This window comes from Sander lucioperca, chromosome 11, assembly GCF_008315115.2.
Source record: "Sander lucioperca isolate FBNREF2018 chromosome 11, SLUC_FBN_1.2, whole genome shotgun sequence".
NCBI classification, from domain to species: Eukaryota; Metazoa; Chordata; class Actinopteri; order Perciformes; family Percidae; genus Sander; species Sander lucioperca.
The window spans coordinates 17,890,826-17,918,490 of record NC_050183.1 but is presented as its reverse complement, the minus strand read 5'-3'; the positions used below and the strand labels follow the sequence as shown (position 1 = coordinate 17,918,490).

At 40.3% G+C, this 27,665-nt stretch overlaps 1 protein-coding gene across 2 annotated transcripts in view; it reads left to right on the top strand.

Moving 5' to 3' along the window:
• The first annotated feature begins 9,020 nt into the window (after positions 1-9,020).
• LOC116038184 (BMP/retinoic acid-inducible neural-specific protein 3-like) overlaps positions 9,021-27,665 on the top strand; it is a 49,174-nt gene continuing 30,529 nt past the window's right edge. Inside the window, exons 1-2 of one of the 2 annotated variants that reach the window (XM_031282401.2) lie at positions 9,021-9,652; positions 9,963-10,270. In XM_031282401.2, the coding sequence (XP_031138261.1) occupies positions 10,017-10,270 (254 nt within the window). In that variant the 5' untranslated portion in view covers positions 9,021-9,652; positions 9,963-10,016. Of the gene's footprint in view, positions 9,653-9,959; positions 10,271-27,665 lie in introns of both variants that reach the window. The other variant, XM_031282400.2, reaches the window with a different exon arrangement.

The window sequence follows — 27,665 nt, the reverse complement described above, 5'->3', positions numbered from 1 at the left end:
CGAAAAAAACAATATTTCGACTAAGCTGTTAATGCAATCGGCACGCAAGTGTGACACTGACGCAACGTTTGTGGTCAAGACGGCGGGTTATGCCTATTGTTAGTGTGTAAAGCAACATCAGTTCAACAATTTGGATGATTGTGCCAATGCCTTCCTCACTATTATACTGTCTATCACTAACAAGAATGTAACAATATAGTATACTGTAATTGCTATAAGCACATCTTGAAAGCCAGACATGCTGGAGATTACCATCTGCTTGTTAGCCCTCTGTTTATTCCTGTCAATAAAAATGCAATAATGTTTGCTCTTTACTATGCAACACAGTATATATTTCAATATCTGAAGTTAATGGGTTTTTAACTGGAGTGGCCACATTTGCAAATAACAATGTTGTTCCTGCAAATGAACTCAACTCCCTGATGAGGTGAAAAGTCTACGAGCCTCAACAGTGGGGAATGATTTCACACAGGCTCCTTATCATATGGTATACACACCAAATACACGAGTGCACACAAACACACCGGCTGTCACTGTATTCTTGACTGAATATGAAGGAGGCTGTGAAGAGAGGTATGAGCCTCTCCCTTTGTGGATAGACATTTAATTATTTCTCTCTCTCTCTCTCTCTCTCTCTCTCTCTCTCTCGCTCTCGCTCTCGCTCTCTCACCTGCTTCCAATATACTGTACTTGCATTAATAGTTAATGGCAATTGTACAGCAAGCATATGATATGAGACAACATACAAACGAAAATGAATGACAATGAAAAACATGAAGAATTTATAAAGAGCATACACTTCAATATAAGAACAAAAATACAGTAGGTCCGGTTGATAATGGATCATACTGTAACGGACTGTGTTAATTCTCCAGGTTAATGTCTTCATGTTAATGTTAAATGTTAAGAGTATCACTGTTTATATACAGTAGTTTGGGCCAGAATAGAGATGTTGAGTTAAACACTGTGATTTCCCCCTGTCAGTGAATTAAACGTGAGTTTAGATGCTGTGAACCCTGTCTACATGTCATCTCGAGATCACACGAGATCGTACACCTGTAGTTGGCTGAGAGCTAAGGGGGGGTTGCTGTTGTTATGTCCTGCAGGAAGAGAAGAGGTGTGTTAGGAGACGGAGCTAGCGGGTAGCTAGTAATGTCAGGTAACGTTAGTTGACTTAAATGTTTCTTTGTTTTGGTGTTGGTTACGGCCCACAGTAGCCTGTATTCAGGTCAGTAATAAAACCTAAAATAAACTGGCTATAACTTCTCACCGGTTGCTTATTGAGGGACGTTACAATACATAAAAACTTAAACTGCAAAACGTATGTTTAGTATACATTACAAACAAACACATATGTATATACTGTACAGAGCCACAGTATTATTACATACTTTATACATTTCACAGGGCTATATTAGACATGTTCTCTCTCTGAGAAAATCTGTGTAACTTATATGTAACTTAAGTAATGCTGCCTAAAAGGTAAAAGTTATTATAAATGTAAGTAAAAGTAAAAAAAATAAATTATCTATGTGGCAATTACATTTCCTTCAAAATATATTTGGTATGTTGTAGAGACGGGGTTGAAAACAAATTTCGACAACGTGAAACAAGACCATAAATGAAACAAATGTTAAATAACCTAATTATGATAATACAACATAAATTGGATCTCATTGCAGCATATTGGATCGCACATACTGTAGATGCACGTAGATGCACATATTGTGAATACAGTCGCGTTCACACATATTGTATATATTTAAACAGCACAGTTCACAGCGTCTCATAAAACATCTGTTTCCTGTCTCAGCTGATGGCAAGTGAGGATGGAATCTGCAGATATTTGTGCTGTTTCTGTACTTCGACAGAATGCAGACTTTCTCCTCACAACTGCATTCGTAGAATTTTCACACATACACAACTTTAGAAATAATGAACTACTAGAGAAAAGTACACACATTAACCGCACTAACCTGGCAGAAACACTGTGTGGCAGGGAGGAAGATTAAAAAAAAAGTCTAAAATATATAAACGATCACAGAATTGGGTTTGAATATGTTACTGTAATCTAGACAAGTTGTAACCATTTAAGAAAAGAAAAGAGCATGACTGACATGATAGAAAAAAAAAATCCATGACCAACATCTATTAAGCCATGAAACAGCCCTGCAGCACTGATCTATCTCCTGTTGACTCTCCTCTGTGCACAAGACAATAATGTGTCTCAAACAGTCAGACAGCAACACAAGACCTCACAGTGACCAGCATTTATTGTACTCAAACAAATGCTTGTGCAATCCTGCCCTAGTATTAAAGAAGCTCAGCTTTTTCTTACGTTGATTAATGGCGAGTTTGGTGACCCAGATGAGCAATAAGTAATGCAGATTCTGATTAAAGCGCTGTCAGGCTATTGGCTCTTTTAATCACCACATTTTATATGCCTCTGACTTCGCTGAGATATGTACTTTGGACAACATTAAGTGTGGATGTTTTTTAATTTTGTTTTTTACAATTGACTGGAGGCAATTTATCATTTATGGAGACATAGAAGCAGTTAACTGGCATCCTGTGCCACTTAGTGCTACTTATCTGAACAAAGAAGATGCAGGGCCCTATTTCAACGATCTAAGCGCATGGCGTGAAGCACATGGCACATGTTTTGGGCATAACATGCAATAAACCAATCAGAGTGTCATCTCCCATTCCCTTTAAAAGCCAGGTGCATTTGTACTTTGACGCATTGCTATTATGATGGCGGATTTGCACCATAATATTTATGTTTGTAATCTTTTGCATGTTTGTGTGCTGCACTTCACTGTGTGTGTGTGTGTGTGTGTGTGTGTGTGTGTGTGTGTGTGTACCAAGCATAGTGTTTGCGCGCTATGCATAAGCCTAGGCACATTTTACCAATGCACTGTTAAAATAACAATGAAATGCTGCGCTATTGACCTTAGACCAGGTCAATAGACCAGGTTAATGGATAATGTCTTATCCATTAAAGCTCATAGACAGAGATGACGTTAAAGATTTATTTTTGAGCACAAACACATCTGCAAAAATGCATGATTAGTTCACGAGGAGAAAACAAGTAAAGCCGATACTGCTGTTACAAAGCACTGACAAAGGCTGTCAGCTTTTCAGGCTAATTAAAAACTCAGCTTCACTCTGTTCCCTGATCACTCCTCACAAAGACCCTTGAGTGGCATCAATGAGCACGCTCAGGCTTAAGTGAATGTTTACCTCCCCTAATGACTATCTGTCTCAGTGCTGAGTAAATGCATCTGCCTCGGTCCTCTCTGCCACTCGTTAAGGTTACACACACTAACACAGAGACGAGACCTCAGCCCCGAGGTCTGTGTAGCGGCTGTTTGTCGACTCGACACGACCATTTTGCGGGTTGTTGTTATTTTTGCTGTGCATGATGATTGCTGGACAGCACGGCGGCTCAGTGGTGCACATCGTTGCTTAGCACTAAGAGGAATGCTAGTTTGATTCCACACCTCTGTTTTGTCTGCTTAAAGCTGCGTGCAAGTTCTTTCTGCTTCTTTAAAAAAAAATGCAAGTCAGGTTGCTGGAAGAATCTGAACTGTCAGCATGTGTGAATATGAATGTGAATGTCTCTTTTATCTGTGTTCCCCGGTGATAGAATGATGACCTGCTCCTCGATGATGAGGTTAGATCAGAGGTGCCGAAATTCTTTCATATGAAGGGCCAAAATGTATCTGGATGGATGAAATAATATGGATGTTAAATAATACCATAATTATTTTTTTTCATAGATAAAACTTACCCATGTGATTTAATAGGTAAGTTTAACAGCACTGTGCTTTACATTGCCGTAAAACTCAGATTAAGTACTTGTTAGTCTTACTTTGCCAGACCTTCCTCCACAGCGCTGCAGAGGAGGTAGGTCTGGCTAGTCCACACAGCATTCCAGGATGGGAGAAAAACATCCTCTGGTTTATTGGCATTTCTTTAAACCAATCACAATCGTCTTGGGTGGCGCTACGCCGAACTTGGTCCGTTCAAAAGTTGTTTTAGTTGTGAAGAAAACTCAGATTGGGCAGATAGTCTAGCTAGCTGTCTGGATTTACCCTGCAGAGATCTGAGGGGCAGTTAACCATAGTCCTCATAAATCCACCAGAGTTTAGAATGTCAACACAAAGAAAGTGGAAGGTACCGGTGGCACTGGAGCAATCCCGGAAGTGGAAGGTCGTTGATATAGACTAAGTACTTGTTAGCTGCACAAAATGGACGTTTCGTAGTCATTACGGTTAGGATTTTACAACACTTTCAAAATAAGAGGAGAATAAGCATGAACATGTCAAATGCCATGGCTGGCCAAAACAAAGGGAGCACAGTAGCTAACATAGTGCCCTTTTTCCATTCACAACAGGCTGCTTTTTTCAGCTAAACAAAGCTCTTAAAACCGACTGTTTACTACCTGCTCACCACCAAATACGCGGACACACTGTAAGAGACTAACTGGAGAACAAAGTAGAACATTTCTAAAGAGCCAGGTATTTCCCTCAGGAGTTGCTACTGTATAGAGACCAGAAACAGAGCTGTAAATATTGGACTTACATTCAACTTAAAAGGTGATATGTCAGTAATGTTGCACTCACAACTAGTTTCCGCAGCCCCCAAGTGGCCCAAAAAAATCAGTTATTACAGGTTTAAAGCTATACCGTGCAACTATTTTATATTAATGGACGTTGGTTACATTCAAGCCATTGCCAAATTAGTTGATACATCAGCTCCACAAAACTCTCTGTATATTCATTATGGCCATGTTTACAAAACAGTGTTGTACGGTGACATTCGTGCACAGCAGCTCGAGTGATGCGTTTTACCACACCACTAACTCCCATTTTCCACGTCTGTGCTGCGTTCCAGCTGCGTTCAGGTTTTGTTCCGTCCTCCACCACGCGCTATACCACACCGCGAGTGTCTTGCCTGCCAGAATCGCAGATTATATTGTCTCTACTTTGTACTTTACAGAACAAACACGTGTTTATTAAGCTATCTACCCACTCCAGGCACTTGTACAGTTAACTCCATGCCTTCTCTTTTCTGGCGTTTTATAAAAAAGGAGACATATATGATATTGGGCGGGGGGGCTTTTGGTAAATTGACTGGATGCTCTTGGTGTTTCACTTGCTGCCCGGCTGTTCGAACGCCCCGCGGCTCGTGTGAAAATAGACCTGGGGCGTATCTTTAGCGGAGTGGAGCGGAGAGCCACTTTATGCATGCTTCTAATATAAGTTAGAGACCTGCTTACAACTGTTTGCTAAGTCACGTTACATAATTTCTCAAATATATGAGACTTTACAAGGCATGTGTCTTCCAGATATGGACCGTTTAAAAAAAGAATGGGAAAAGGAACTAGGTGTCTCAATACTACCAAATGTTTGGGAGGGTAGCTTGGACTATATCCATGACTGCTCCATTAATGCTCGACACTGCTTAATACAGTTTAAAATTCTTCACAGACTTCACTATTCTAAAGCAATGCTATGCTATGCGTAAAATATTTCCAGAAGTGTCACCCCTCTGTGAGAAATGTGAATGCATGGACGCTACCTTACTTCATAGCTACGCTTTATGTCCCAAATTGCAAGAGTTCTGGTGCGACATATTTCATTTTCTCTCTATGATCTTAGAGGTCCAGATAGAGCCTGACCCTGTTTTAATAGTTCTGGGTATATCTGAGGAGTTAAGGAAGTTAAGAGTAGCACAACAGCGTCTTCTGGCATATGGTGCTATAATCGCGAAAAAACTTGTCTTACTTTTTTGGAAAAAGAAAGAGGTGCCATCTTTCAAGCACTGGCTGACAGAACTGACCGATACTCTACACTTGGAGAGAATTAGATTCATCCTGAAGGACAAGCTTAGGGATTTTGAGAAAGTTTGGCTTCCCTTGGACTCTTACCTTGGCAGAGAAGGCCTTTAAGACATGAGTAAGAATACTGGGTAACTGAAGAAAGGGATCATTAGAGGAGTTAAAGGGAGGGGGTGGTAAGCTATGTTGGGTTTTTATTTGTATATATATTTTCAATTTGTATTACGTCTGTCACTGTTTCTGTTACTATTTGTATGATGCCTGTTACTGTTTTTTTGTTGTTTTGATTATTCTTAAGGAAACATGTAAATGCCATGCAAATTCCTTTGTTGAAAGAAATGTTTCACAATAAATATATTTGAAACGAGAAAGGACAACAGCAGCGTTCAGCTTTGGAGACGAAGAGGACATAAAAATAACAAGATAATTACCTCTTCTGAAGAGTCCATCATACTTTGTTTTTGTATCCTCCATGTAAGCAACTGTGTGAAGGAGGGTTGGGGGTGATGCAATATCACCGAAGGCCTGCGTCGTGTGGATGTTCCGACAGTGTTGTTGTCATTACTTAGAAATCCTCATGGGGGTGATAGAAACTATGCACTATAGCTTAAAGTGTGCATTTCATGTGCATTATTCCTGGCTGCAAGACAAAAAAAATCCATTAAGGGACAATAGAGTAAAAGCTGAATTAAAAGAAGCTAATCATAACTGGATATGATAGGAAAAAGATAGGAGCAAGATGGTAAGAATGATTTTTTTGGTTGCCATTACTGGATGGTGCTAGTAGTAATACTGCAGAATCCAATGTAACATTTCTCCATAGTTTACACATTTTTAAACCTCTGCTGAATGCGGTTGCCAAGGTTCCGCTTTTGGAATCTTTGGTTACTGTGGCCTCAAAGGGAATATAGGATAGCTCCTTATTATAGGTCACTGCTCAGCCGCTGTGACCTACACATTTCCTGCACCTATCTGAAGCCATAATGAGCCCATTGCTGTGACAGTCTCTTTGATTTTTTGTTGTGTTATTGGTATACATCTGGCCTTGCATGAACATCCTTATGTTCCATCAATTCTCTTGCCTTGAATGTCTCTCCTGAAAATTAATAGGCAAGCACAGCACAGCACATCACAGTAGGCTACACACGTAAACGTATCTCATATTGTACACACAAACACGCACAAAATGATGAATGATTTATTTGAAACGGTAAATATGAGCTGCGGGGACTTGTTTCCACTCTGCTCTTTTTGGAGTTTGGGGGCTCTGAAACCTAAAAAAAAAAAAGCGTTCTAAAAACTGCCTAAAATGCAATGTGAAAGTAATGAGCCGTGGCACTCTCATCTCATCTTTTATTCAAAACTTTAAAAAAATAAACGTTAACCTGTGCTTGCAGACAAACTTTAAAGAGGCGCTATGCAGTTTTGGCCATTTCTTTGCTGTTTTTTTTTCGCTTTTTGCTCGCAGGTTTCTCTATAGAGCTCCCCTTACAGCTTCGGAATAGATATTTGGCAACTCCGATGTTCACTTGTGTCTGACTCCTCGCTCGGTCAGTCTGCCGTTTCCTCTTTCTCTGTTCCTCCAACAATGCTTTCCTAGCTTTCTGCTTCTTTTTAGCCAGCTCAGCCATGACGATAGTGTGAAAAACTCCATCGCTAGCCGGTTCCTGAATGGGCATATGTGTGCAGTGCCGTGAAGCAATTCGTTACATCGCGAGACCTGATATCACGCAATACTTCCTGACGCTGAGGCCGGCGACTCGCAGGCCCAAAGTTGCAAGGGTGGTTTTTCCACTCACAGGCGCTAGGGGGAAGCGAGATGACCACCATTCAACCCGAAAAAAGTCATAAAACCATTCCAATGACTCCGAAGCTGTTCAGTTAAGGTAAATTAAGCTAAAAAAAAAAAAAACTGCATAGTTCCCCTTTAAATGGTCAGCTTCAATGCAACTTGGAAAAAACAACAACAGCAAAGTAGAAAAGATCCTCATTCAAAAAACAACACTATATAGACCAAAGAATGTCTGTTCCTATTAGATAGTTGTCCTTCACAAGTCATCATGGCTGCAAGGCAGGGTCAGAAGAAAAGCCACCCAATCCCGAGACATGATGATGAAACCCTGACAAATCAACTCATTCTTTCACTCCAGAATCTGCAAGTTGCCATGCCACGGGATTTCAGTTTCTCTTTGAGGTTGGGAGCCAGTGAATCTCGCGAAGACGCGAATCAATGGTGTTCATTTCTCTAATCCAATCCCTGTATAAAACCTCCCTTTGAAAGTCTGCAGAAAAGCTGAAAGGCAGCACATATCCCTCCCTTCGTTCGCCTGCTCCCTGCCTCTCTGATCCACGCTCAGTGTCCGACGCACAGGCGCGCGGATAGAGCGGGGATAGAGCAGATCTAATTAAGTTTGCTGATGGTGAAAGTGATGATTGCTCTGCAGGAAGAAAGGAGAAGGAGGAAGAAGGCAAAGGAGATAACGAGAATAACTGCAGGGAGGCTGAATACACCCTTCTCTTCTCCTCATGATCGTCATCATCATCACCACAACCATCGTTTATCTTTTATTATTATTACATGATTCAAACTTTTTATTAAGATTAATTTATACAATGATATCATAATTTCTGGTTTTCTTTACAATCTACCATTAGCAGATTGACTATACATCTATTAGAGTTCTAGAATGTTAATTTATCAAATCACAATGAGATGAATTTTCTGTTTTTCTGAACAACTCAAATGTTCCCAAATATATGCTATATTGAAGTTTCCGTTTCCTTTCCTTGAGAATTAGGGTTTTTTGCTATTACAAAATTGATTGTGCCATTCTAAATCTATTCGCAGAATTAAATAGAATTCAGAAATGTGATGGCACTGGTACTAAAAGTTGACATGTGCTGCTTTTTTATCCCGATTTCGTCTTTTCTCTCCATCCTCCTTTGAATCTCTATTGATCGCAACAGCAGGTAACTTCTGTCGGTTTTATAAAATGAGGTATCTGACTCAAGCATATCGGCATCCTCTGACCCCCTCCCCCCACCTCTGAACACCTCCTACTCTCACTTCCTCCAGTTACATCTTAGCCAACCGAGAGTGTGCTCGCTGCTGGAATAAATTGAATTGCGGTTGTATGGTACACGGAGAGAGAGAGAGAGATAAAGAGAGAGAGAGAGAGAGAGAGAGAGAGAGAGAGAGAGAGAGAGAGAGAGCCGCGAATGCCATTCACACATTCAGTGCGCTGGGAGTCCAGGCACCGTCAGCAGCTTTCCGTGCGCCCTGCATGCGCTCCGAGCGCGTCGCTCCAATAAAGAGCAGAAATGAGTTAGAGGGCAGCAGCTTTAGCGACGCTCCTCGCATGCAGGTGGTCATTTTGGCCCCCCGCACATTCATCGACTCCAAAACCTACTGGTTTGTTAAAAAAAAAAACGATTTGGTCTACCTGGAAGGCTTGACCCTGTGCGCACTAGAGGCATCGTGTCCGCTGCGACTCATTCCGTTGGATTAGACCTACAGTACTTACTGCGCATCGTCTGAGGCTCTCCGCTGGAACTATATGCCACTGTGAAAAAAAGAGGAGAAGAGCGCGCTCGGAGGAGGTTGGATGTCATCTTCTGTTTCGCTCAAGTTGCGCTGCCCCTAATTGTGCGTCTGTTTCCATTTGTGGCGATAATCCTCCGCGAGAAAGTCCTTTGCCAATGTCGCCGCGTCTGTGCGCCGAACCGAACCCAACTTCACGGTCCTATCAGGGGATTTTGCGGAGACTAATTCCGACCACTCACGGACCACAACACTTACACAATAAGGTAAAAAACGTCATATTAAAATAATAACGGAATTGTACACATTGAAGCTTTTCTAGCATCCAATTTAAAATGAATATACATTATTTAAAAATATATATCATTTGCTTTATTATGTGTATTACGCACACGCACTGTATATACTCTAACCTCTAAAACTATAGTGAGCCTTTGCCATCATTTATGACCCAGCAATACTGGAGAAATGCAGCTCAGTTCATCTTTATCCCCCTCACACCCAAGCCAAAATTACAACCTTATTGTCCTATGCTTCAACTCCTCTTCCTCTTCCTCTGCTTCCTCCTTCCAGCAGGACTCATCCGGAGTGCAGGGAGCATGAGGAGTCACCGGGGCCGGGGGAAGCAGCATGAGTGGCCCGTGCATCTCCGTTAGACTGACGGCCCTCATGTTTCTATGGAAGTGGTTAACATTAAGCCTGCTCCAGAGCTGGGTGTCAGTAGGGACCAGGGCGGCGGACCCTGTCGGGGCTGGCTTCAGCGGCTCCACCGGGCCACTGGGCTGGCTCCTGTCGGACAAGGGACCTTTTCACCACTCCCAGGAGTTTGTTGATTTCACAGAGCGCTACCAGCAAGGATTCACCACCAAGTACAAGATATACAGGTGAGAGACAGTAGACAGCTGGGGCCAGAGATGACTCTCTGCATGGTCTGCAAAGCTCAGATGCCTGTGGGGAAGGTTGTTTGTGAAATGGCCCAAATGCAGAGAATGTTGTGTAATTTCTTTTAAGCCTTCTTGTGGCCTCGCTTGGAAGAGAAGATGCGTTTCTGCAGGATCTTTAGAAAAGTATAGGCAATAGATCACATAATACTTTTTTTGTCTATAAAAGATGCAGATTTAGTAGGTGGCAAAGTGTGGGATGATGCGTTGAGACGATTACTTAGTGGAGTTTTACATACAAATAAAAGCTCTGCATGTGTTCTATACATATAGCTTATCTGGGTGCGACTGGCTGCTTCCTCTTTACGTGGGCAGCAGAGACATATGGTTTGAGTATGATACAAACCCTCAGAAAGCTACATATCAGTGGAAACTCAAAGTGGAGATACAGCAGGAGGGTTTGGGCAAAGCAGCGGGATGTAACAGATATCTGACTGAGCCTGTTGATGTGTGACAGTGGGTAGACAGAATGGCTTCAGATGTGTGGTGTGAAGTATAGTCGTTTTTTGTTTTTATAGAAGCAGCAGGGTATTGTTTTAAAGACAGGTTGCAAACTCCCACATATGAGTTCACCGGATTTTAGATAGTTGTCCATTTTTCTGTCAGTCAGATATATGGCATTAAAAAGTATACAACATGTATGCTGTTTCATTTTTTTTTTTTAAATAACACAATTCTGAATCTTGCTTTTGAAGAGAAAGCATGATGGTTTTGTCATTTCACAATTCCACCAAAGTTTACTAGCCATACAAAGTGAATGACTTTGGCTACGTACAGTACACAAGCAAACCATACTGTAACAGCTGTAAACCTCAACTGTACTCAGCAGGCTTTCTTCATTTGTAAGTCGTCTGTGTGTACGTAAGCGTGGGTGTGTGTTTGTGCTTTATACTCAACACCCAAACTCAGACTGATAAAATTATTTTAGGTGGTTGTTCAGTGTCCGTTTAAGGCAGTAAGCATGGCAAAGTGTGTGTGTGGGCTTGTTTAACTATATTTGTGGGGTCCAAAAACCGGGAGTCCAGTATACTTGTGGGGTCCAGCATTTTGGCCCCACAAAGCTGTCGGCAGGGCTGTTTAAAGGGCTGTTTGATGGTTAAGACTTGGTTGTAGGATTAGGGATAGAATTAGGTTATGGTTAGGGTGAGGGTGAGGGTAAGGGTTAAGGTTAGGCATTTAGTTGGGATGGTTAAGCTTAGGGTAAGGGGCTAGGGAATGCATTATGTCAATGATGGGTCCCCAAAAAGATAGTGCCACAAACCTGAGTGTGTGTGTGTGTGTGTGTGTGTGTGTGTATGTGTGTGTGTTATATACATGTTTATTTTACAAATTCCCATACTAACTGTATTTTGCACACTTTGATGTTTTGACTTCAGGTTGTCGGGGTCCTCTAGAGGTTAGAAGAAACTTCTCTGATCTATAGTCAAACCTTTTCAAAATGCATTTTTCATGTGGAGTAGCATAATTTTTGGGGGGTTGGTTTTCTCAATGTCGATGTACTGTTTTCAACCGACAACAACAATAAGGTGACCGTGATCGGGCGTGCATACTTGAGTGTCTGTATAAGTGGCTGTGTGTTGTGCCAGGAAAGTGTTGATGAGAGCGATGCTAGCGGAGCATCCGCAGCCGTGAAGTGGAGAGGCTGAGTCCAGCTGAACAGAGGTTTGACTGACACTGGCATTTAGCAGCTGACAGGGGTGACAATGCCAGGCAAAGATAGAGAATGTAGCGCTGTTGGCTTCCTCACATCCATCACTTCCTCCCTCGCTGCCTCTCTGCTGGCCTCTTCTTTCCATCTCTCGCAATGTCTCTATACCTCCCTTTCTCCCTTCCTGTGTTTTTGTCTTCGTACCCCACCCTTAGCACTAAAGTCGAACAGATATTACACATACATACACAATATTCACAGTTTACCTAAAACTCACATGGGAATTGTCTGACCACTTTCATTTCCAAAACTATAGCACTAAACCATTTTTAGCATTCTGTTACCTACAGTATGACTACTGACCTCTATCAGCAAATATCCAGAAATGCAAACTTGACAAGTCCATAACCCTCCTTTCCCCTTGAGCTACAGTGGCCTTTTCAGTTTCCTCTAAAGAAAAGTAAGCTGACTAATTAGAGCAAAAAATCCAACTCAAGTGAAGGGGAAGATTATCAGTTTGTTAAAAAGTGGAATGCAATTCCTGCATTGTCGTTTGCTTTCCTTGCCTTGAAAAGCAAGTCTTTTTAGGCTTTAAATATCTTGTACCCAAAGCACTGCCATTCATAGCTGAGCAGTCGAGGATGCCAGTTAGCTGAGTGCTGAAGAGATCAGAAATGCCTTTAAAATGCAACGGGCTGCACAGTTTTTTTGTTCCAAAACTGACTTATGATTTTTTATAAAGCCAGGAAAATCTAGGCAAAGAAATCTTTGGGTCATTTCGTATTGATCAACAACACTGTTGTGCTTCGTGCAGACACATTACAGTCTTTTATGGGTCAGTAAAATTCTTGTTATTGGCTCTTGAATTGTCACCGCTATGGGTTGTAATCCTAAATCCAAGTCCAAAAAGGCAAACTGGCTTCTTGTAGAACTAGTGAGCAGCCAAAATGTCCTCAATATTGACAGTTTTCCTCAATGCTTTTGCAAAAATGTTTGGTCTTTGTAGCTGTAGAAAAGAAGTACACGCAGACTGAGATAGAGGCAGAGGAATAGTAATACAAAAACTTTTAATTATCCGCCAGGTTAGAAGAAGTTTAAATAAAAACATTAAAATCCAACCTCTGTCTCCGCCTTTGTCTCCACATCTATCTCTGTTTTCTCTTTTCTCTCTTCCACTCTCTCGCCCTCCCCCATTCTCGCTCTTCCTCCCTCCCTTGCCGAATGATCTCAAACCAATTGCTCTCCCTCGCTCATAAATATTCTCCAGAGCTCAGTTGGCCTTTAGCGTCAGGGGGCAGGGGAGAGGGAGTCGGGGATGAGGGGGAGGACCGCAGGAGTGTCATTTCAGAGGTGTATCCCCCCCTGCTGGCAGGTCACTGCACGAAAACAGCTTGTAGCCATTTCTAATAAAAAAAAATAAAAAAAAATGTTAAATGGAAATTTAAATAAATTGTTACAACAACCTTTCATCTTCTTTTTGGTCTGTATTAAAAGAACATATTTAAAAGCTTGAGAATCACAGCTTTCTGTCACAGTGGTGTAATGTGAAGCATTGTAACAAAGTGATTTTCAAACTGCAAATCCTCTGAGTAAAAGAGGTTTTCTTCTTCTCAAGGTCTCATGAAATGCAATAATGGAGGCGATGAATTAATGGATTCAACGCCTTTTAAAAGCAGCGAAAGCTGTTATTGCAAAAAAAATGCACTTGTTATGTCAGGCATAATGGCTGGTTTTAAAACACTTACTCATTCTTTTATTCTTTGTCTTCTCCTACGCAGGGTTGCAAATCTCTTAAAAGCTTTGTGGCTTTAATTTTATACTGAAAGCAGTCGGCTGGTTGCATGTTTCCTCGTTCGCCAGATACACCTGGGTATATTCGAAAAAGACAAGACTAAAGCAATTAACAGCATTTCTTAATTGACTGCTCTTGCTGTTCACACTGATGGCATGAGTTCAAATTAAAGCCATTTTTGTGCAGTTGCTGCTGTTACGCACGCATCAGAGGTGGAAATGTGTGTAAAATGAACAAAAGCATGTTTCATTTTATAATTTAGAAGCTTGTGGGGTTGTGAAATCATTCCTGTGAACGTGAGAATCTCTTGCGCCATCATTTCTGTAGTCGAGCCGCAGCCACAGACAATAACATATTAGTCAAAATGTCAGCTCCTCCTTTCTTCTTCTTCATGGGCCATAACTTTTATATCACGCCTCATCTGCCGGGCTTTCTCCTTCTCTTTTCTCCTGTCAGCCAACTGGCTATCACATTGACTTCCTTGATGTAAGGAGTCGTCTCTTGTAATTATGGGGTAATTAGTGTTTCCAGTACAGATGCATGCTGTTACAATACCTGTGCAATAACTGTGTTATCATGTCATTTAGATTTGGTGGAAGTATTCTGCTTTTTCTGTCTCGTGTTTGTGATAATGCTCTTGTGTTTTTGAATGCTTTAGATGAGACAGCACATTTAAAAACGATTATACAATGGGATGAAATACATGGGTATACAACTGCATACATGGAGCAATGAAGAAAAGAAAAGAAAAGAAAAGAGAGCCTTGAAGAATAACATACTACCCCCCCCTTCCCCCCATTTTTTTTTTGTTGTTGGTCCAATCAGATACTTCATTATCTTACCATGTATGTCTGTGCTGACTGTCGATAAATATGATAAATAAAAAATAAGTAAACAAAAAAAAAATAAAGAATACCATACTACAGTCAACCATGCCATATATAATACAGTAGGTGTACAGGAAATAATGAATATTTAAGACAGCAATACAAACTAATTCTTCCATTATGGTAAAGGCATTTTAAATATAAATATCTAATTTTCAAATCAAAGGGGCAACTCAACTTTTTGGGAATGTTTTCTTAAGATGCAAGGCGTGATGTTGTTAAAGCACCACAAAAGCTCTTATCTAAAGGTGAGGGAGGACAGTTGGGTCAGCAAAGTATTTGATCTTTCATGCTGAGACTGTGACCTTCCCTATTTTCGAAAAGTCAACATTGTTTTCTTTGCACCATCTCTGTGATATTTCCCTAACCTTAGTGTTTGTGCCTTAACAAAGCAAACTTTCATATCAATCATTTTGTAATAATTTTGGACAAACAATTAGGGAGGCCAGATCAATAAAACACATTGGGAGGCAATGATGAACCTCTTTGGTTGTTTAGTTTGGAGGACTTGTTGGGAAGATTGCCTTAATGTTTGTGTGTGTATGTATTGTATATGTATGTATATATTGTTATGTTTGTGTTGAGAGCGAATAGGACATAAACTGTGGTCTCTGGGTTCAACGTAGTCTCACATTGCCAGACCTTTCTCCACAGCGCTGCCGAGGAGGGTCTGGCTAGTCCACACAGCATTCTGGGATGGGAGAAAAACGCATTTCTTTAAACCAATCACAATCGTCTTGCGCAGCACTAAAGGCCGGACGGAGCAATGGTGCATCTGCAAAACAGCCTCGGAAAGGAACTTGTTTTGGTGGAACATGTGTACGTTCGAAAGTTGTTTTAGTTGTGCAACAGAAAACTCAGATTGGACAGATAGTCTAGCTAGCTGTCTGGATTTACCCTGCAGAGATCTGAGGAACAGTTAACCATAGTCCTCATAAATCCACCGTAGTTTAGAACGCCAAAAAAAAGAAAGCGGAAGGTGAGGGACACCTGGCGGAACCTCCGGAACAATCCCGTAAATTAAATGCCGTCGATATAGACTAGGTTTAACGTAACAAAACCGTACACCCAACTGGAGTCTCTGCGGTGATATAACAATGAGGCGCTATACTTCCACCTCAGCTACTAAGAGAGGACACATAATAATAGCAGGACTGTTAGATGTTCCTTGGCACTACATTCCAAACATAGGTTGTTTCAAGCAATATGAGAATAAAGAGATATATGGGCAAGTAAAAAAAAGGTAGGTAAAACTATTTGACTATTCTGCCTTGGTATCATTGCAATAAACAGTCATTGAATGCAGTTTGTTTCACACTTCATTTATTGTTGGTGCTATGTTTTTTTTTTTTAATGCAGAACACATTCCAGCACTGCCCCTCCACTTTCCTGGCATATGTAACCAAATCAATCTGACCTTGTTGTAAACAATGTAGAATGCCGTTGCAGGTAAAGGGCTGTTGATCCTGCAATGGTCTCGTTTGTTTGCAATCAATATATTAGTGTCTGGAAATGATTATGGTAAAGATTTGTTTGCAAACACATTGCAGAACAGAACCAGAGATATAGTGTATACCGAGATACAGTTTTCATCGAACTGCAGTTTTCTCTCATGCATGAATGACAGATTCAATGACAGAGTTGTGGTGGAGACCGGTCTATCGTCCTCCACTCAAGAGGTTGACTGTGTCTCCGGGACAGAAGCAGAGCAGCCTCCTCCCCATGATCACCAGCAGCAATGGCAGTGACGAGGACTTCATCCAACGCGAAGCTTATGGCTTCTGACAAGTGTGTGATGAGGGAGTTATCAGGGCCAGAGGTCCACGGAAGGAGAAGCAGCTTCTATTAAGAGAGACTCTGTTCGACTATATTTTATATGGATGGCCTGAGCTTTGATCATTGGGGTAGAGTCTGTACCACTTTCAGTAGGTTTATTTGTCCCCTAAAAGTCTACTTATAGTTGAGCAAGCTTTTTACTTTAAAAACACAATTTTACATTGTAGATTGGGCCTGAAACGAAGAAACGCATGGCACCTGCCACTAACTGAAGCTGTTTTCTCATATGAACTCTGGACAATATCAGGAGAATCAGGTCCAGAGTTTTCCTTTCACACATGTTTGTTTCTTTTATTTATTTTGAACAACATCAACATAATGTAAAAAACAATAAAAAGAAGAAAAAAAAGTTATGAGTTATGAGTTCGAGAAGGAGCAGGCAGAAGCATAATGCTTATAAAGTCCTGCCTCTACTTTACAATATCATATTATTACATAAAAAAACAAATAGATATGCGCATACAACATTTTAAATCATACAACAATCCAATAACTCCATACAACTGTACTGTGTGTACATTCCCATTTATATATTCAGGTCACCTTTCTGTATTGGTATATTCTATATAATTATTGTTTTCTTGAATATATTTTTGAACTATATAATAGTATGACACTGTTTGATCTCATTGTTTAGACCATTCCACAAGGTCACCCCACGAACTCAAATGTAGCGCAAAACAGGAGATCAGCCGTGTCAGACACGTTCTCACCGGAAAAACTCTGTTTGGTTTAGGCGAGGGGTGACGCCTGGGTAGAACGTGCAGGAGGCAGGACTGATTACACTGTGTCACGGAGCTGTTCATTTGGTCATGAACAACCAAGTCTCTTTCCGTTCCGTTGGCCCTTATTAACAGAAGTTCCTGAATCGCATCGTCTCTCCAGGTAGACGTTTTCCTTGGCGTCTTTGTGTCAGTGACCCTTCTTTTTCATCCTTGCATGTTTGTTTTCTTCCGGTTTTGCCCCAGCCTCATGATAGAAACGTCATCAACATGCCCACTTGGTCGCTGTCAATTTTCCGCACAATGAGCTGCTCTATTCACACATTGGCTCAATTGGACATTACGTGGACTTTGCACTTGGGAGCTGGCAGTGCCTTCTTATACAGGTCCTCTGGGTAATGTCTAGACAAGTTCAGGGTTGCAGTCCATGTGTAAAAGGGGCTTGGAATAATCATTCCCAAATTTAAAACTGGTGGTGTCACAATGCAATGGCAGGGTGTCTTTTCAGTGCACAGGAAGTTGTCAATCAAAACTTTCGGAGTAGATTTAAGGATCACCAATAACTGCTCTTCACAGCACAACTTTAATAAAAAATTTTGAGACATGTTATGACGTTTTGGCAGCTCGTCCTATACATCTTCAGGAATACAAACAATTATTTACCGTCACTGTATAATTACATTTTATAATTTAAACTTTTAGAGAAATGAGAAAAGGTCATGAATACAGTTTTACACTTATTTAATAGAGAAAAGAAAAGCTTTAGTTTGTTTTACAGCCTGTGTCACTATTCTTGATAACTTGGCCTGTCCGCCTAATATTGAGATATTGGTAGCATTGCTTACCAGTGATATCATTTCAAAATGTGATAATAACTGAAAGCAATGACATTAAAAATGAGACCCAGATTAGAATAAAGCATCTCAAAGCATATCAACTGTTAAAGTGATAAACAACTATGTGAGAGCACTTTTTTGCAGGTTGCAAAACATGAGGTGCGCCCTGCTGCCTTTTTTGTTAAAGCCTTCTATTAAAAAAAAAACGAGCAGCTTGCTGCGTCTTTCTAATTGTTATTGTTGCTAAGCAGCCGCCTCTCAATTCATCCCATTTGCGAATTAAACGCGAATTCAAATTCAACGGAAATGACATCAGGTGCTTTTAGATAGACACATTGCACGTTAACCACCACGATTAAACACATTAGAATTTCTGATCTGAGTTGACGTTTTTTTCAACTCGAGACATTCAGAGCGCTCCAAAAACACAAGATGCATGGAGTGGAAAAAAAAGTGAAGCACAATGAAAAAGCAGCGAGCAAAAAGCCACACTCTCATTGAAAAGAATTACAAAAAAACGTCCTACAAGCGCTCTGCCTGATCGGGGCCTAAGTGTAATAACAAAAATGGCATGTATGTGGTGACACATTGTGTGCAGCTATAGAGATTATAATTTTAAAAAGCCCATGCAGGCAGAAAGCGACTGTGTCATGAGGAGCAGGATTTAGCATAGCTGGTGGCTCTTCTATCTTCTGTTCCATTTGTTTGTAAGTGTGTGTGTGTGTGTGTGTGTGTGTGTGTGTGTGTGTATTTGTGTATGCGCAGCATGTATTAACAGTATGTACATGCCTCATTATGTACACAATGTGATTCCAGGCATTCCTTGTTTTCTGTGTGAAGAGGAGTCTCTTGTCAACAGTGTTATGACAAATAGGCAGTACAAAAGGGATCAGTAGGCTTCATGTCAGCAAATCATGCTCTCCCTCTCTCTCTCTCTCTCTCTCTCTCTCTCTCTCTCTCTCTCTCTCTCCGACTTGCCCTTGCTTTCTGTTATCAGAGGTGTAGTAATATTCATGGGAGCTAAAAATCAATAAGCAATTGCTTTTTTAACAAAAAAAAAGAAGAATGTCTGATTTTGAATTCCCTCAGTATGCTAAATTACGGGAAGATTGCATGTTGTTAAAGCTTTGCTTAAAGGCAAAAGAAAAAAAAGAAAGAGATAGCCACCATTTTACATAAATGGCTCACTTGGTGAAAAAGCAGTAAAAATGGTTGTTGGTTGGAGTAATCCATTCAGTCAGAGACATTTACACCAGGGAAGTAACCATTAAACAAACACTACATTGGTAAAGTCGAGGTCTGTTGAGGTGGTGGATACGGTTGCAGCAGCAAACAGCATTGGCATGAGTGTATCAGCAGCAGTGGCGGTTCTAGGGGTGGCAAGGGTTGTCAGTGCCCCCTTAATATTAAGCCTTGACCCCCGTCTTGCCCCCCTATCTGTGGCAAATATTTTCCTACATTTTTCACCCCATCTTTATCCCCGAAGATTGGATATTATTCATGTTCGGTGATGAATAAAATGTAGGTTAACACCGAATGAGTATTCTTGTGTTTATTGTTACATGTGTATTGTTAGTCTTTTGTAGAATCAAACCTATGGAGGGTTGGTGGTATGTAACACTTGTGCTTTTATTTGTTACCCCTAAAATTGCATGTGGCCCCAGCATGGCCCCTCCATTTGAAATGGTCTAGAACCGCCACTGATCAGCAGAGTAATTAGTGAGAAGGTTACTAAGGCCACTGTGTACCCCTGGCCTGTACGAATATGATTGGATGTTACTGGTCATCTGGTAACCAAGCAGCCGATGAATGAGCCACTGATGGAAATGCATGAATGAAGAAGCTGATGTCAATCATACTGTAAAAGCATGCTTGATTATTGCAAAAACAAAGACATTTTTTTTTTATTTTATTTTCAGATCTATAATTATCTTATAAACCAACATATAAAATATAATGTGATTTTTATTTTCATTCCATTTAATGAGACTAAAGAAAAGACAGCAATTGGTTGTTTTTCTGGTGAGGGCAGTTCAAATAAGGGTCATCAAAATGAACTACAATTATGTTTTCCTGTTTGCTGAAAGTGACTGCATGCCCAGACATCCACCTCGACCTCCTCCCACAGAGGTGTTGGGGTGCTACTTCCACTTTTGCTTCTCAGTGACAGCAAAGTGCCTGACTGGAGACTGCAATTTGCTTCCTGTCTCCTACAGTCAACCCTATTTTTGAAGAAATACTTGGGCAATTTGGGAAAATATGTTTATTGACTTTCTTGCAGAGAGTTAGCTGAGAAGATCGATACCACTGTCACATCTGCACGCTAAATATAAGCTCCAGTCTGCAAACAATTATCCTAACTAAAAATTGGAAGCAGGGGGAAACTGCTAATACTCTGTACTCTGTTATTCTTTTTTTATTTTTTTTATTTTTTATAGCAGCACTTCTACAGCTAACTGAATAATGCATTATATTCTCATTTGTTTAATTTGTATTCAAGTCTAAGTGTAAAAAAGACAAGTTGTGCTTTTATTTGGAGTTATGTGGTGGGCTTTTTATTGGCTGGGAGAAGGGAATTTCTGGCTCTTGTTGGGGTTGCCAGGCAACCAGGGGATTTTCCTGAATAATGAGTAATAAAGAGTGACTTTAGTCTCCTTTAGCCCATCTGTCGAGTATTATTTTAGAACAAACAGTAACATTTTGAGTTATTCAATGACACCAAAGCAGAAAAAGAATAAATATGTAGTCAGATCTATGTCGTTACAGTTAGGGCTGGCCAACATATCAATATTAGAGATGCACCGATTACAACTTTCTAGGCCGATTCCGATACCGATTTTAGCCAATTCCGATTTCATTTTTTCTAACCACTTTAGAGCACACACAAATATTTATTTTCTATCTTTTCCTTAATAGAAAATGTTACATTTTGCATAGAACATAGAACATTTTTTAAATAGATAATCGATCGCTATAAAATACAACTATATAAATGACTCCTGGTGTGGGAAATTCACACACATCTAAAGTGCAATGTTATGGAAGAACCATTTCCTTCTTTTCACATCCAATATCCAACTAAACAAAATGTGATAAATTTAGCAAACTAAACTTCTGTATGGATGAAAACAGGGAAAACAGGTAATGGCAATAAAATAATATATAAATAACAAATAAAAATAAAATAAATATAGCCTTAATGCAGTATAAAGATATTTCTCAAAACACACACACAGGCCTGTTTGAACGTCAACAGTGACGTTAGCTGAAAACAGCGTGTAGTTCCTTTTTTAGCAAGTTTGCTTTATGTGTCATTGTGCATAAATATGACAATGCCGTTGCTGTCAACAGGCTTATCTGCTAACGTTAGCTAACGGCGGTTACCTCGGAACAATCCAGCAAATAGACAGTACCCTAGAATGCCGTTACCTGAAACAGATGATTTAACGTCACTGCTCATTTTACAGTTTAACAACAAAACTTAACTCTTTAAATATTACTATGTTTTTAATGTTGGTTTTGAGCTGTATGCATCCCCACTAACCTGGAAAGCGTAAATAGTAACGTTAATACAGCATGTCGGAGGACTACAGCGTCTCTTTTTTTTTTTTTTTTTTTTCATGGGACCCGCGTGAGTGCGATTTTCATGTTCCAGTTTTTCAGCCTCAGAGGGGAGAGAGAGAGCGGCTGACTGTTCGAGCCGTGTATAATTACGACTGTATGACATTTCATAAACAGCTGATGGAACGGCAGTGCGCCGCTGCTAAATGCATACAGCGGAAACCCTGCATGTGCACGTGTGGTGTTGCTGTTGCGCGATGTTAATCATGCGGTGCCCGAGTGCATTTGACTGGCATAAAATCGGCATATGTCAGACTGACCGGCCACTGATCTCTAATCGCTATTATATCGATATTGATGTATAAGACTAGATATCGTCTTGAATTTTTGATATTGTAATATCGTGATATGACACAAGTCTTGTCTTTTCCTGGTTTTGCAGGCTGCATTACAGTAAAGTGATGTAATGTTTTGAATTTACCAGACTGTTCTAGCTGTTCCGTTACTTGCCTTAACCCACTTCGTCATTATTTCCACATTATTGATGATTATGTATCAAAAATCTCATTGTGTCAATTTTATGTGAAAGCACCAAAAGTCAACCTTACATTACTAAATGAGATGTCCAGTAAGTTGGACTCTTCTTCAACCCCTCAGCATAGGACTTGGTTGCTTCCTTTATCACCATGTTGCATCCCCAAATGCAATTCATCCTAATCCTCTACAGGGGCTTTAGAATGCCTGTGGCTATGATAACAGTCTTAGTAATTGAGTGTTTGAAATGCGGACTTGAGTAACACTTGGTAGCATCAAAGGCATGAAAAATCAAAATGAGCAGGAAACAGTATGCTGTGTTGTTAATAGGACCTCTCAGCTGTTTTAATAGGATTTTCACAAATTAATGGTCTGATGTTTGTTTGATCATGTTGGAGAAACTGTTGGTGTCAATTTTTTGAAGCGTTCACAACCAGCAGCTATTAACTACATCATTACACTCTCTTCTGTCGTCTTGATCTCACTTTCGTTCCCCGTTTGTCTCCACGGTGGGTGGATTACCAAAAGACACAAGTCTCTCCAGCATTTCTCCCCCATCCTACTTCCACTCTCATTTGACTCTCCAGCTCTCCTCCTGTTGAGACTGGATCATCATAAGCTCAATTTACAAAGTTGATGAATGCCAATATGAAGATGCCTTTAAGGAAAATGCACGAAATGCAACCGACATGCGTAGAATTTCTTTTGATGTCGCTCAAATGAAAATCCTCTCTGTTTGTAATTCTCAATTTCTAAAATCATTTATCTGTGTGTCTAATGGTGCCTGCGTATTGAGAAGGATCAATGTCACATCAGATTAAACCAAGAGAAGAAAAATAGCAAACTGCGACAAAGAAAAATTTTAATCTGAACATTGAAAACAGCAGAGCAGTTGCAGTTACTGTAGTTTGCAAGGTCTTCCATATTAATGCAATTGGGTTTATCTTCCTGAATGAAGCATGAAGGACTTTTCTTCCATTTTGCCCAATTCTCTTTGGGGAGGTCCTTGAAATAACATTGAGTCTACATCAACCGACTGTTTTGCACGACTGGTTATTTTGGTATCTGGGGTAACCCAGCTACAAACACACACATATGTTCTCGCTTAGTCTTCTTTTGATGATAAACTAAAGTTTGTCTATCATGGAAAGGTAAATGTTGGGTAGCTTGTGAGTTTCTTTTTTCTTTTTCTTGACTTACAAAAATGTAAACCCTTTCCAATAAAGCTAATGATTTTCTTTCACCTGATGCCACAGTATTTGCTTTTTGTCTCCTGCCCCATTTTCTTTTCTTTTAATTGAATGCTGTATTCCGAGAGCTTTGATTATTTAAAACAAACAACAATGTAAAAAACGTCAAACTAGTTTTGTAGCGGCCGTTTATAGATTTTTCAGGCCTACCCTGTCTCCTAAAAAATATTTTTATATACTACTGATACTACAAGCTTACATCATGTGGGACTCAAGACAAGGAACATACTTTCCCGTGTTATATTGCTACGATTTGTAGACACACTTTCTTCACTGGGAAAAACGTTGCCAGTGAGCATAATCTGACCAACAAAAACTAGATGGATTAACCTGAAAACCTGCCTGCATGAAGTCAGAGGTGAAATGAGACTTTTCTGAGTCCGTTAAGTCATTTAATTAACTTCCTCCCCTTTACACCACTATGGCTCAAAATAAATGTGCATTAATTACATGAGAATAAGAGAAAACAAAATGTATCTCAATCCACAATTTCTCCAGTGTGTAAATATTGTGCATTTGCTTTGTAAATCCAGAGTTTTGATATGTAGAGCAATGATCTGGACATAACTGCTGTAAAGTCATTACACAGTATCTGAGTGAAACAGCGAGAAAATGAGAGATGAAGGAAAACCGTCTTTAGAGGTAATCAGCTCGCTGCGTATGCATGCAAATATTTGGAACACCTGCAAAGATAATTCAAGTTATTTTTTCTTTCTCTTTTTTTTTTCTTTGTCTTCTTTCCCCGTGACAGTCGAATGTTCTGATGATGAGTTCAAATGAGAATGCATCGTAGCTCAACACATTAACATTAGCATGAGTGAGACACCAGCAACAGAAGAATTGTAAAGCTCATTCATGCTAGACTAATTAACTTGCAGCCTGAAGAGGGATTTTAACCCTAAATTATATATATTTTTAAAACCCATACAAAATGAATCTACTTGCTGTTTGGAAAATAGTGTGCATGAACATTGTGTAAATTGTTATCATGTTACAGAGGTTTCAGTTTACGCATCAATACCATGAAGTCTTCATGTTATATCAGTCATATGTGACTTCTGTGTAAAGATCATAAATGGGCCACGGAGTTGTTCAGGTTAATAGGAACAAACAACAGAATTCATGCGCAAATCTCTCTGAAAGGTTTTTTGGCTATGCATTACTGTTACCTGATTTAGCATGGTTTTTGTTTTAAAGATGTGGAATGGCCCTGTGTGGTTTCCAATCATTTTACAGAATTATGAAGCAGGCTTTGCATAACTTGTGGTCTTTTTATAAACCAGAGGATCAGACTTTAACCCTGCAGAATGCCTTTGTTTTTCACAAAGAATAATGACATTGAGGCTGATCTAAACAATAGTGTATGTGGGCCAGTGCCACTGTAATTGTCCATGTGATATACAATATCACATAGAACCCAGGTACAGTATGACATTTTATTGGAACTTTACTTGGTGCTTAAACAAATCAAAAGATCTAATTAGCAGCCATATTTTTATATTACCACCAAGAAGGTTATGTTTTAGGTTTGTTTGTCAGGATGGTTACGGTAAAACTCCTGGCCCATGAAATCATGAAATTTGGGTGAAGGGTGTAGCATGGGGAATGGAACAACCCCTTCAATTTTGGAGAGGATCCAAATCACAGGGCGGATACACAAATCATTTTTCAAATTATTAAAGGTGCTGTAGGTAGGATTGCGATGATCCAGGACTTAGCCAAACAATTTGAACATCAACAACTTTTCAGTCTCTCCACCCCTTGCTAAAGCCCAAAACAGTCTCCTAAGCCCCTCCGCCAGAGGAGCCGGATGGCTTTTTAAATGACCTGCATTAGGGTCAGACATACAACATAGGGTCAGTTTCAGCAAATATGACAGAAGGTTTTAAGTCTTACCTACTGCACCTTTAACAATGCAAGATAGGGCATTTGGTTGGCGGAGGTCTTGGCTCTCAGACTGCCCTTCTAGTTTTATAGTAGTGTTTCAAAATGTCTGAAGTAAATTACAAGAGGCTCCTTTGTCCTGAAAGGCAGTTTTACATTTTCCGATAGCTTCTCTAAAATGTATTTTGTGTTATTAAAATACACAATGATGTGTCGTGTAAGTGTAATTTAATTTCCAAGACAATTTCCCTGTTAACATGCCTCAGGAGATAACATTAGCAATAGCAGACATTTACAGAGCACGCTCAGTCACATACTGTACTGAACAGACACAATCTGCAGTGCTATGCTCGGTAGCGCGTCTCGACTGTATCAGCAGGTTATTCGCTGGGTTGATTCCCTGATTTGTTATGTTGGGCACCAAGCGACGCCCTCAGGCTGCCTGTACGCTGTGATGGATCTGAGACGGGCTGTGATGGACAGGTAGCAGGGTACAACTCCCCTGCTCTGATCATGGCTCCTTTAGCTCCTGCAGCTCCAGCTCACTCAGAGGGGAGTTCGGCGCGTGTGTGTGTGTGTGTGTGTGTGTGTGTGTGTGTGTGTGTGTGTGTGTCGGGGGGGGGGGCTTACAGGTAGATGTGCAGCAACCCCCTGCTTCACAGAGCTGCAGGTGAAATATACTTGTGTGTGTGTGTCTGTGATAGGCTATTTCAGTCACTCAGCATCTCACTGAGAGGAGTTAAGGGTGAAATAAACCTGCAGTCTTCCATGAAACGAAAGATCTTTTCATGTGTGTTTGTGAGTGGCATGCAGAAGGTGAGGTTACATTGTGCGTGTGTGTGTGTACATGTGCGTGCATGTGTGTGTGCTGTATCTGCCAGCTTAGCCTTGGCACCAATCATAAATGTCCATTAGCGAGCAGCATGGCAAGGCATTGTGGCGACTGTTGATCACGGTTAAGTTCTCTCCCTTTCTCTCTGCTCTGCTACCTTCTTTAGCCGGGCCCCAGCGGATGGAGAGAAACACTAATGGCCGCTCGTTATGAAGAAACACAGATATGAAACGGGCTTTAATGAGCTGTTTTCCTGTTTATATTTTTCTCAGGGGGTCATTGTTATTGGTGAGAAATTGATTGGCAGCTACACCCGCACCCATGGGGGCTCTGCGATATTCTGGGCGATAGCAGAGTTGTTGCAGCAATGACAGCTTTGTTTAGATGTTTGCAGCTGCAGGCTGCGTCAATACATGTGTGTGGGCAAGAGTGTCTTTGCATGAGGGAGTTGGTGTGTGTCTGTAGGGTGTTGGGGGTTGTATATATGTTAGAGAGAGAGAAACACATCAGGAAACCCAAAGTCCCTATTTGCTACTTTGCAAACGGAGGACGAGCAAGCAGTGTTGGAAGAAAAAAAATGCTGTAAAACAGTTTGTCACTTTGTGCAGTCCTGTCTGTTGCAGAAGCAAAATGTTTGAATGGGATTCTGCTAGGGGTTGGTGATATAGATAAAGTGATACTGATGTTATTGAAAATCTCTGATAAATTGCACAGTTTGTTAAAATCAATTAAGACTCCACATAGATTAATCAACGAGATGGGAATGTCTGTTTTTCGGCTAATCCAGTGAATGATATAGCTGACAAATTTAAAGTCACTTCACATTGAAGCAAAAATACAACCTAATGTAACAATAGATAGCCTATTTAACCGCCACCCATCAATAAACCCACAGATAATTATAACCCACCTGCAATGCTTTTTTTTTACACCACAGTATGGTTCAGTCTCAGTGCCCCTCAATCCTGTTTCCAGCAGCAGCAGGCAGCTATTTTCAGCAAACAAGCTCTGATAAACCCACTGTACACTAAACAGCAGACAGACAAAGCTATTGACTAGCTGGTAAAGAAAGTGGAACGTTTAGCAGCTGAAAGCCAGATATTTTTTCTCAGGAGTTGGTGGAGACCAAATTAATGATAAAGGTGAGTGAATATTGGACTTTCACTCGTACAGTATACGAAAACACAACTCCAAATGAATGTGAATGTAATTTTTTTCACTAGTGTCCCAACACTGATGAATGCAGTTAAGATTGGATAAAAATTAAAGAGTAAAATATTGTCTTTGTCTCAGTTCATAGGCCATTGTCATATTAACCAATAATCTGTAGAACTGGTATCCAAATTGCAGAAAATTAAAATGGGAGGTGGCTGCTAATCTGTCTTGTTACAGCATCCTCCAGACTGCATCTTCGCATTATCAAATCAAGATTAATAAGAAACAGATGAAATGGTTGAGTGTTAAACAAATTATTTGTTGATTTTCTCTGAAATAACTGCAATTAAGTCAAAACTAAGTATTTGCATGAGTCTTCTCAAATGTTGTGGGATTGTCTG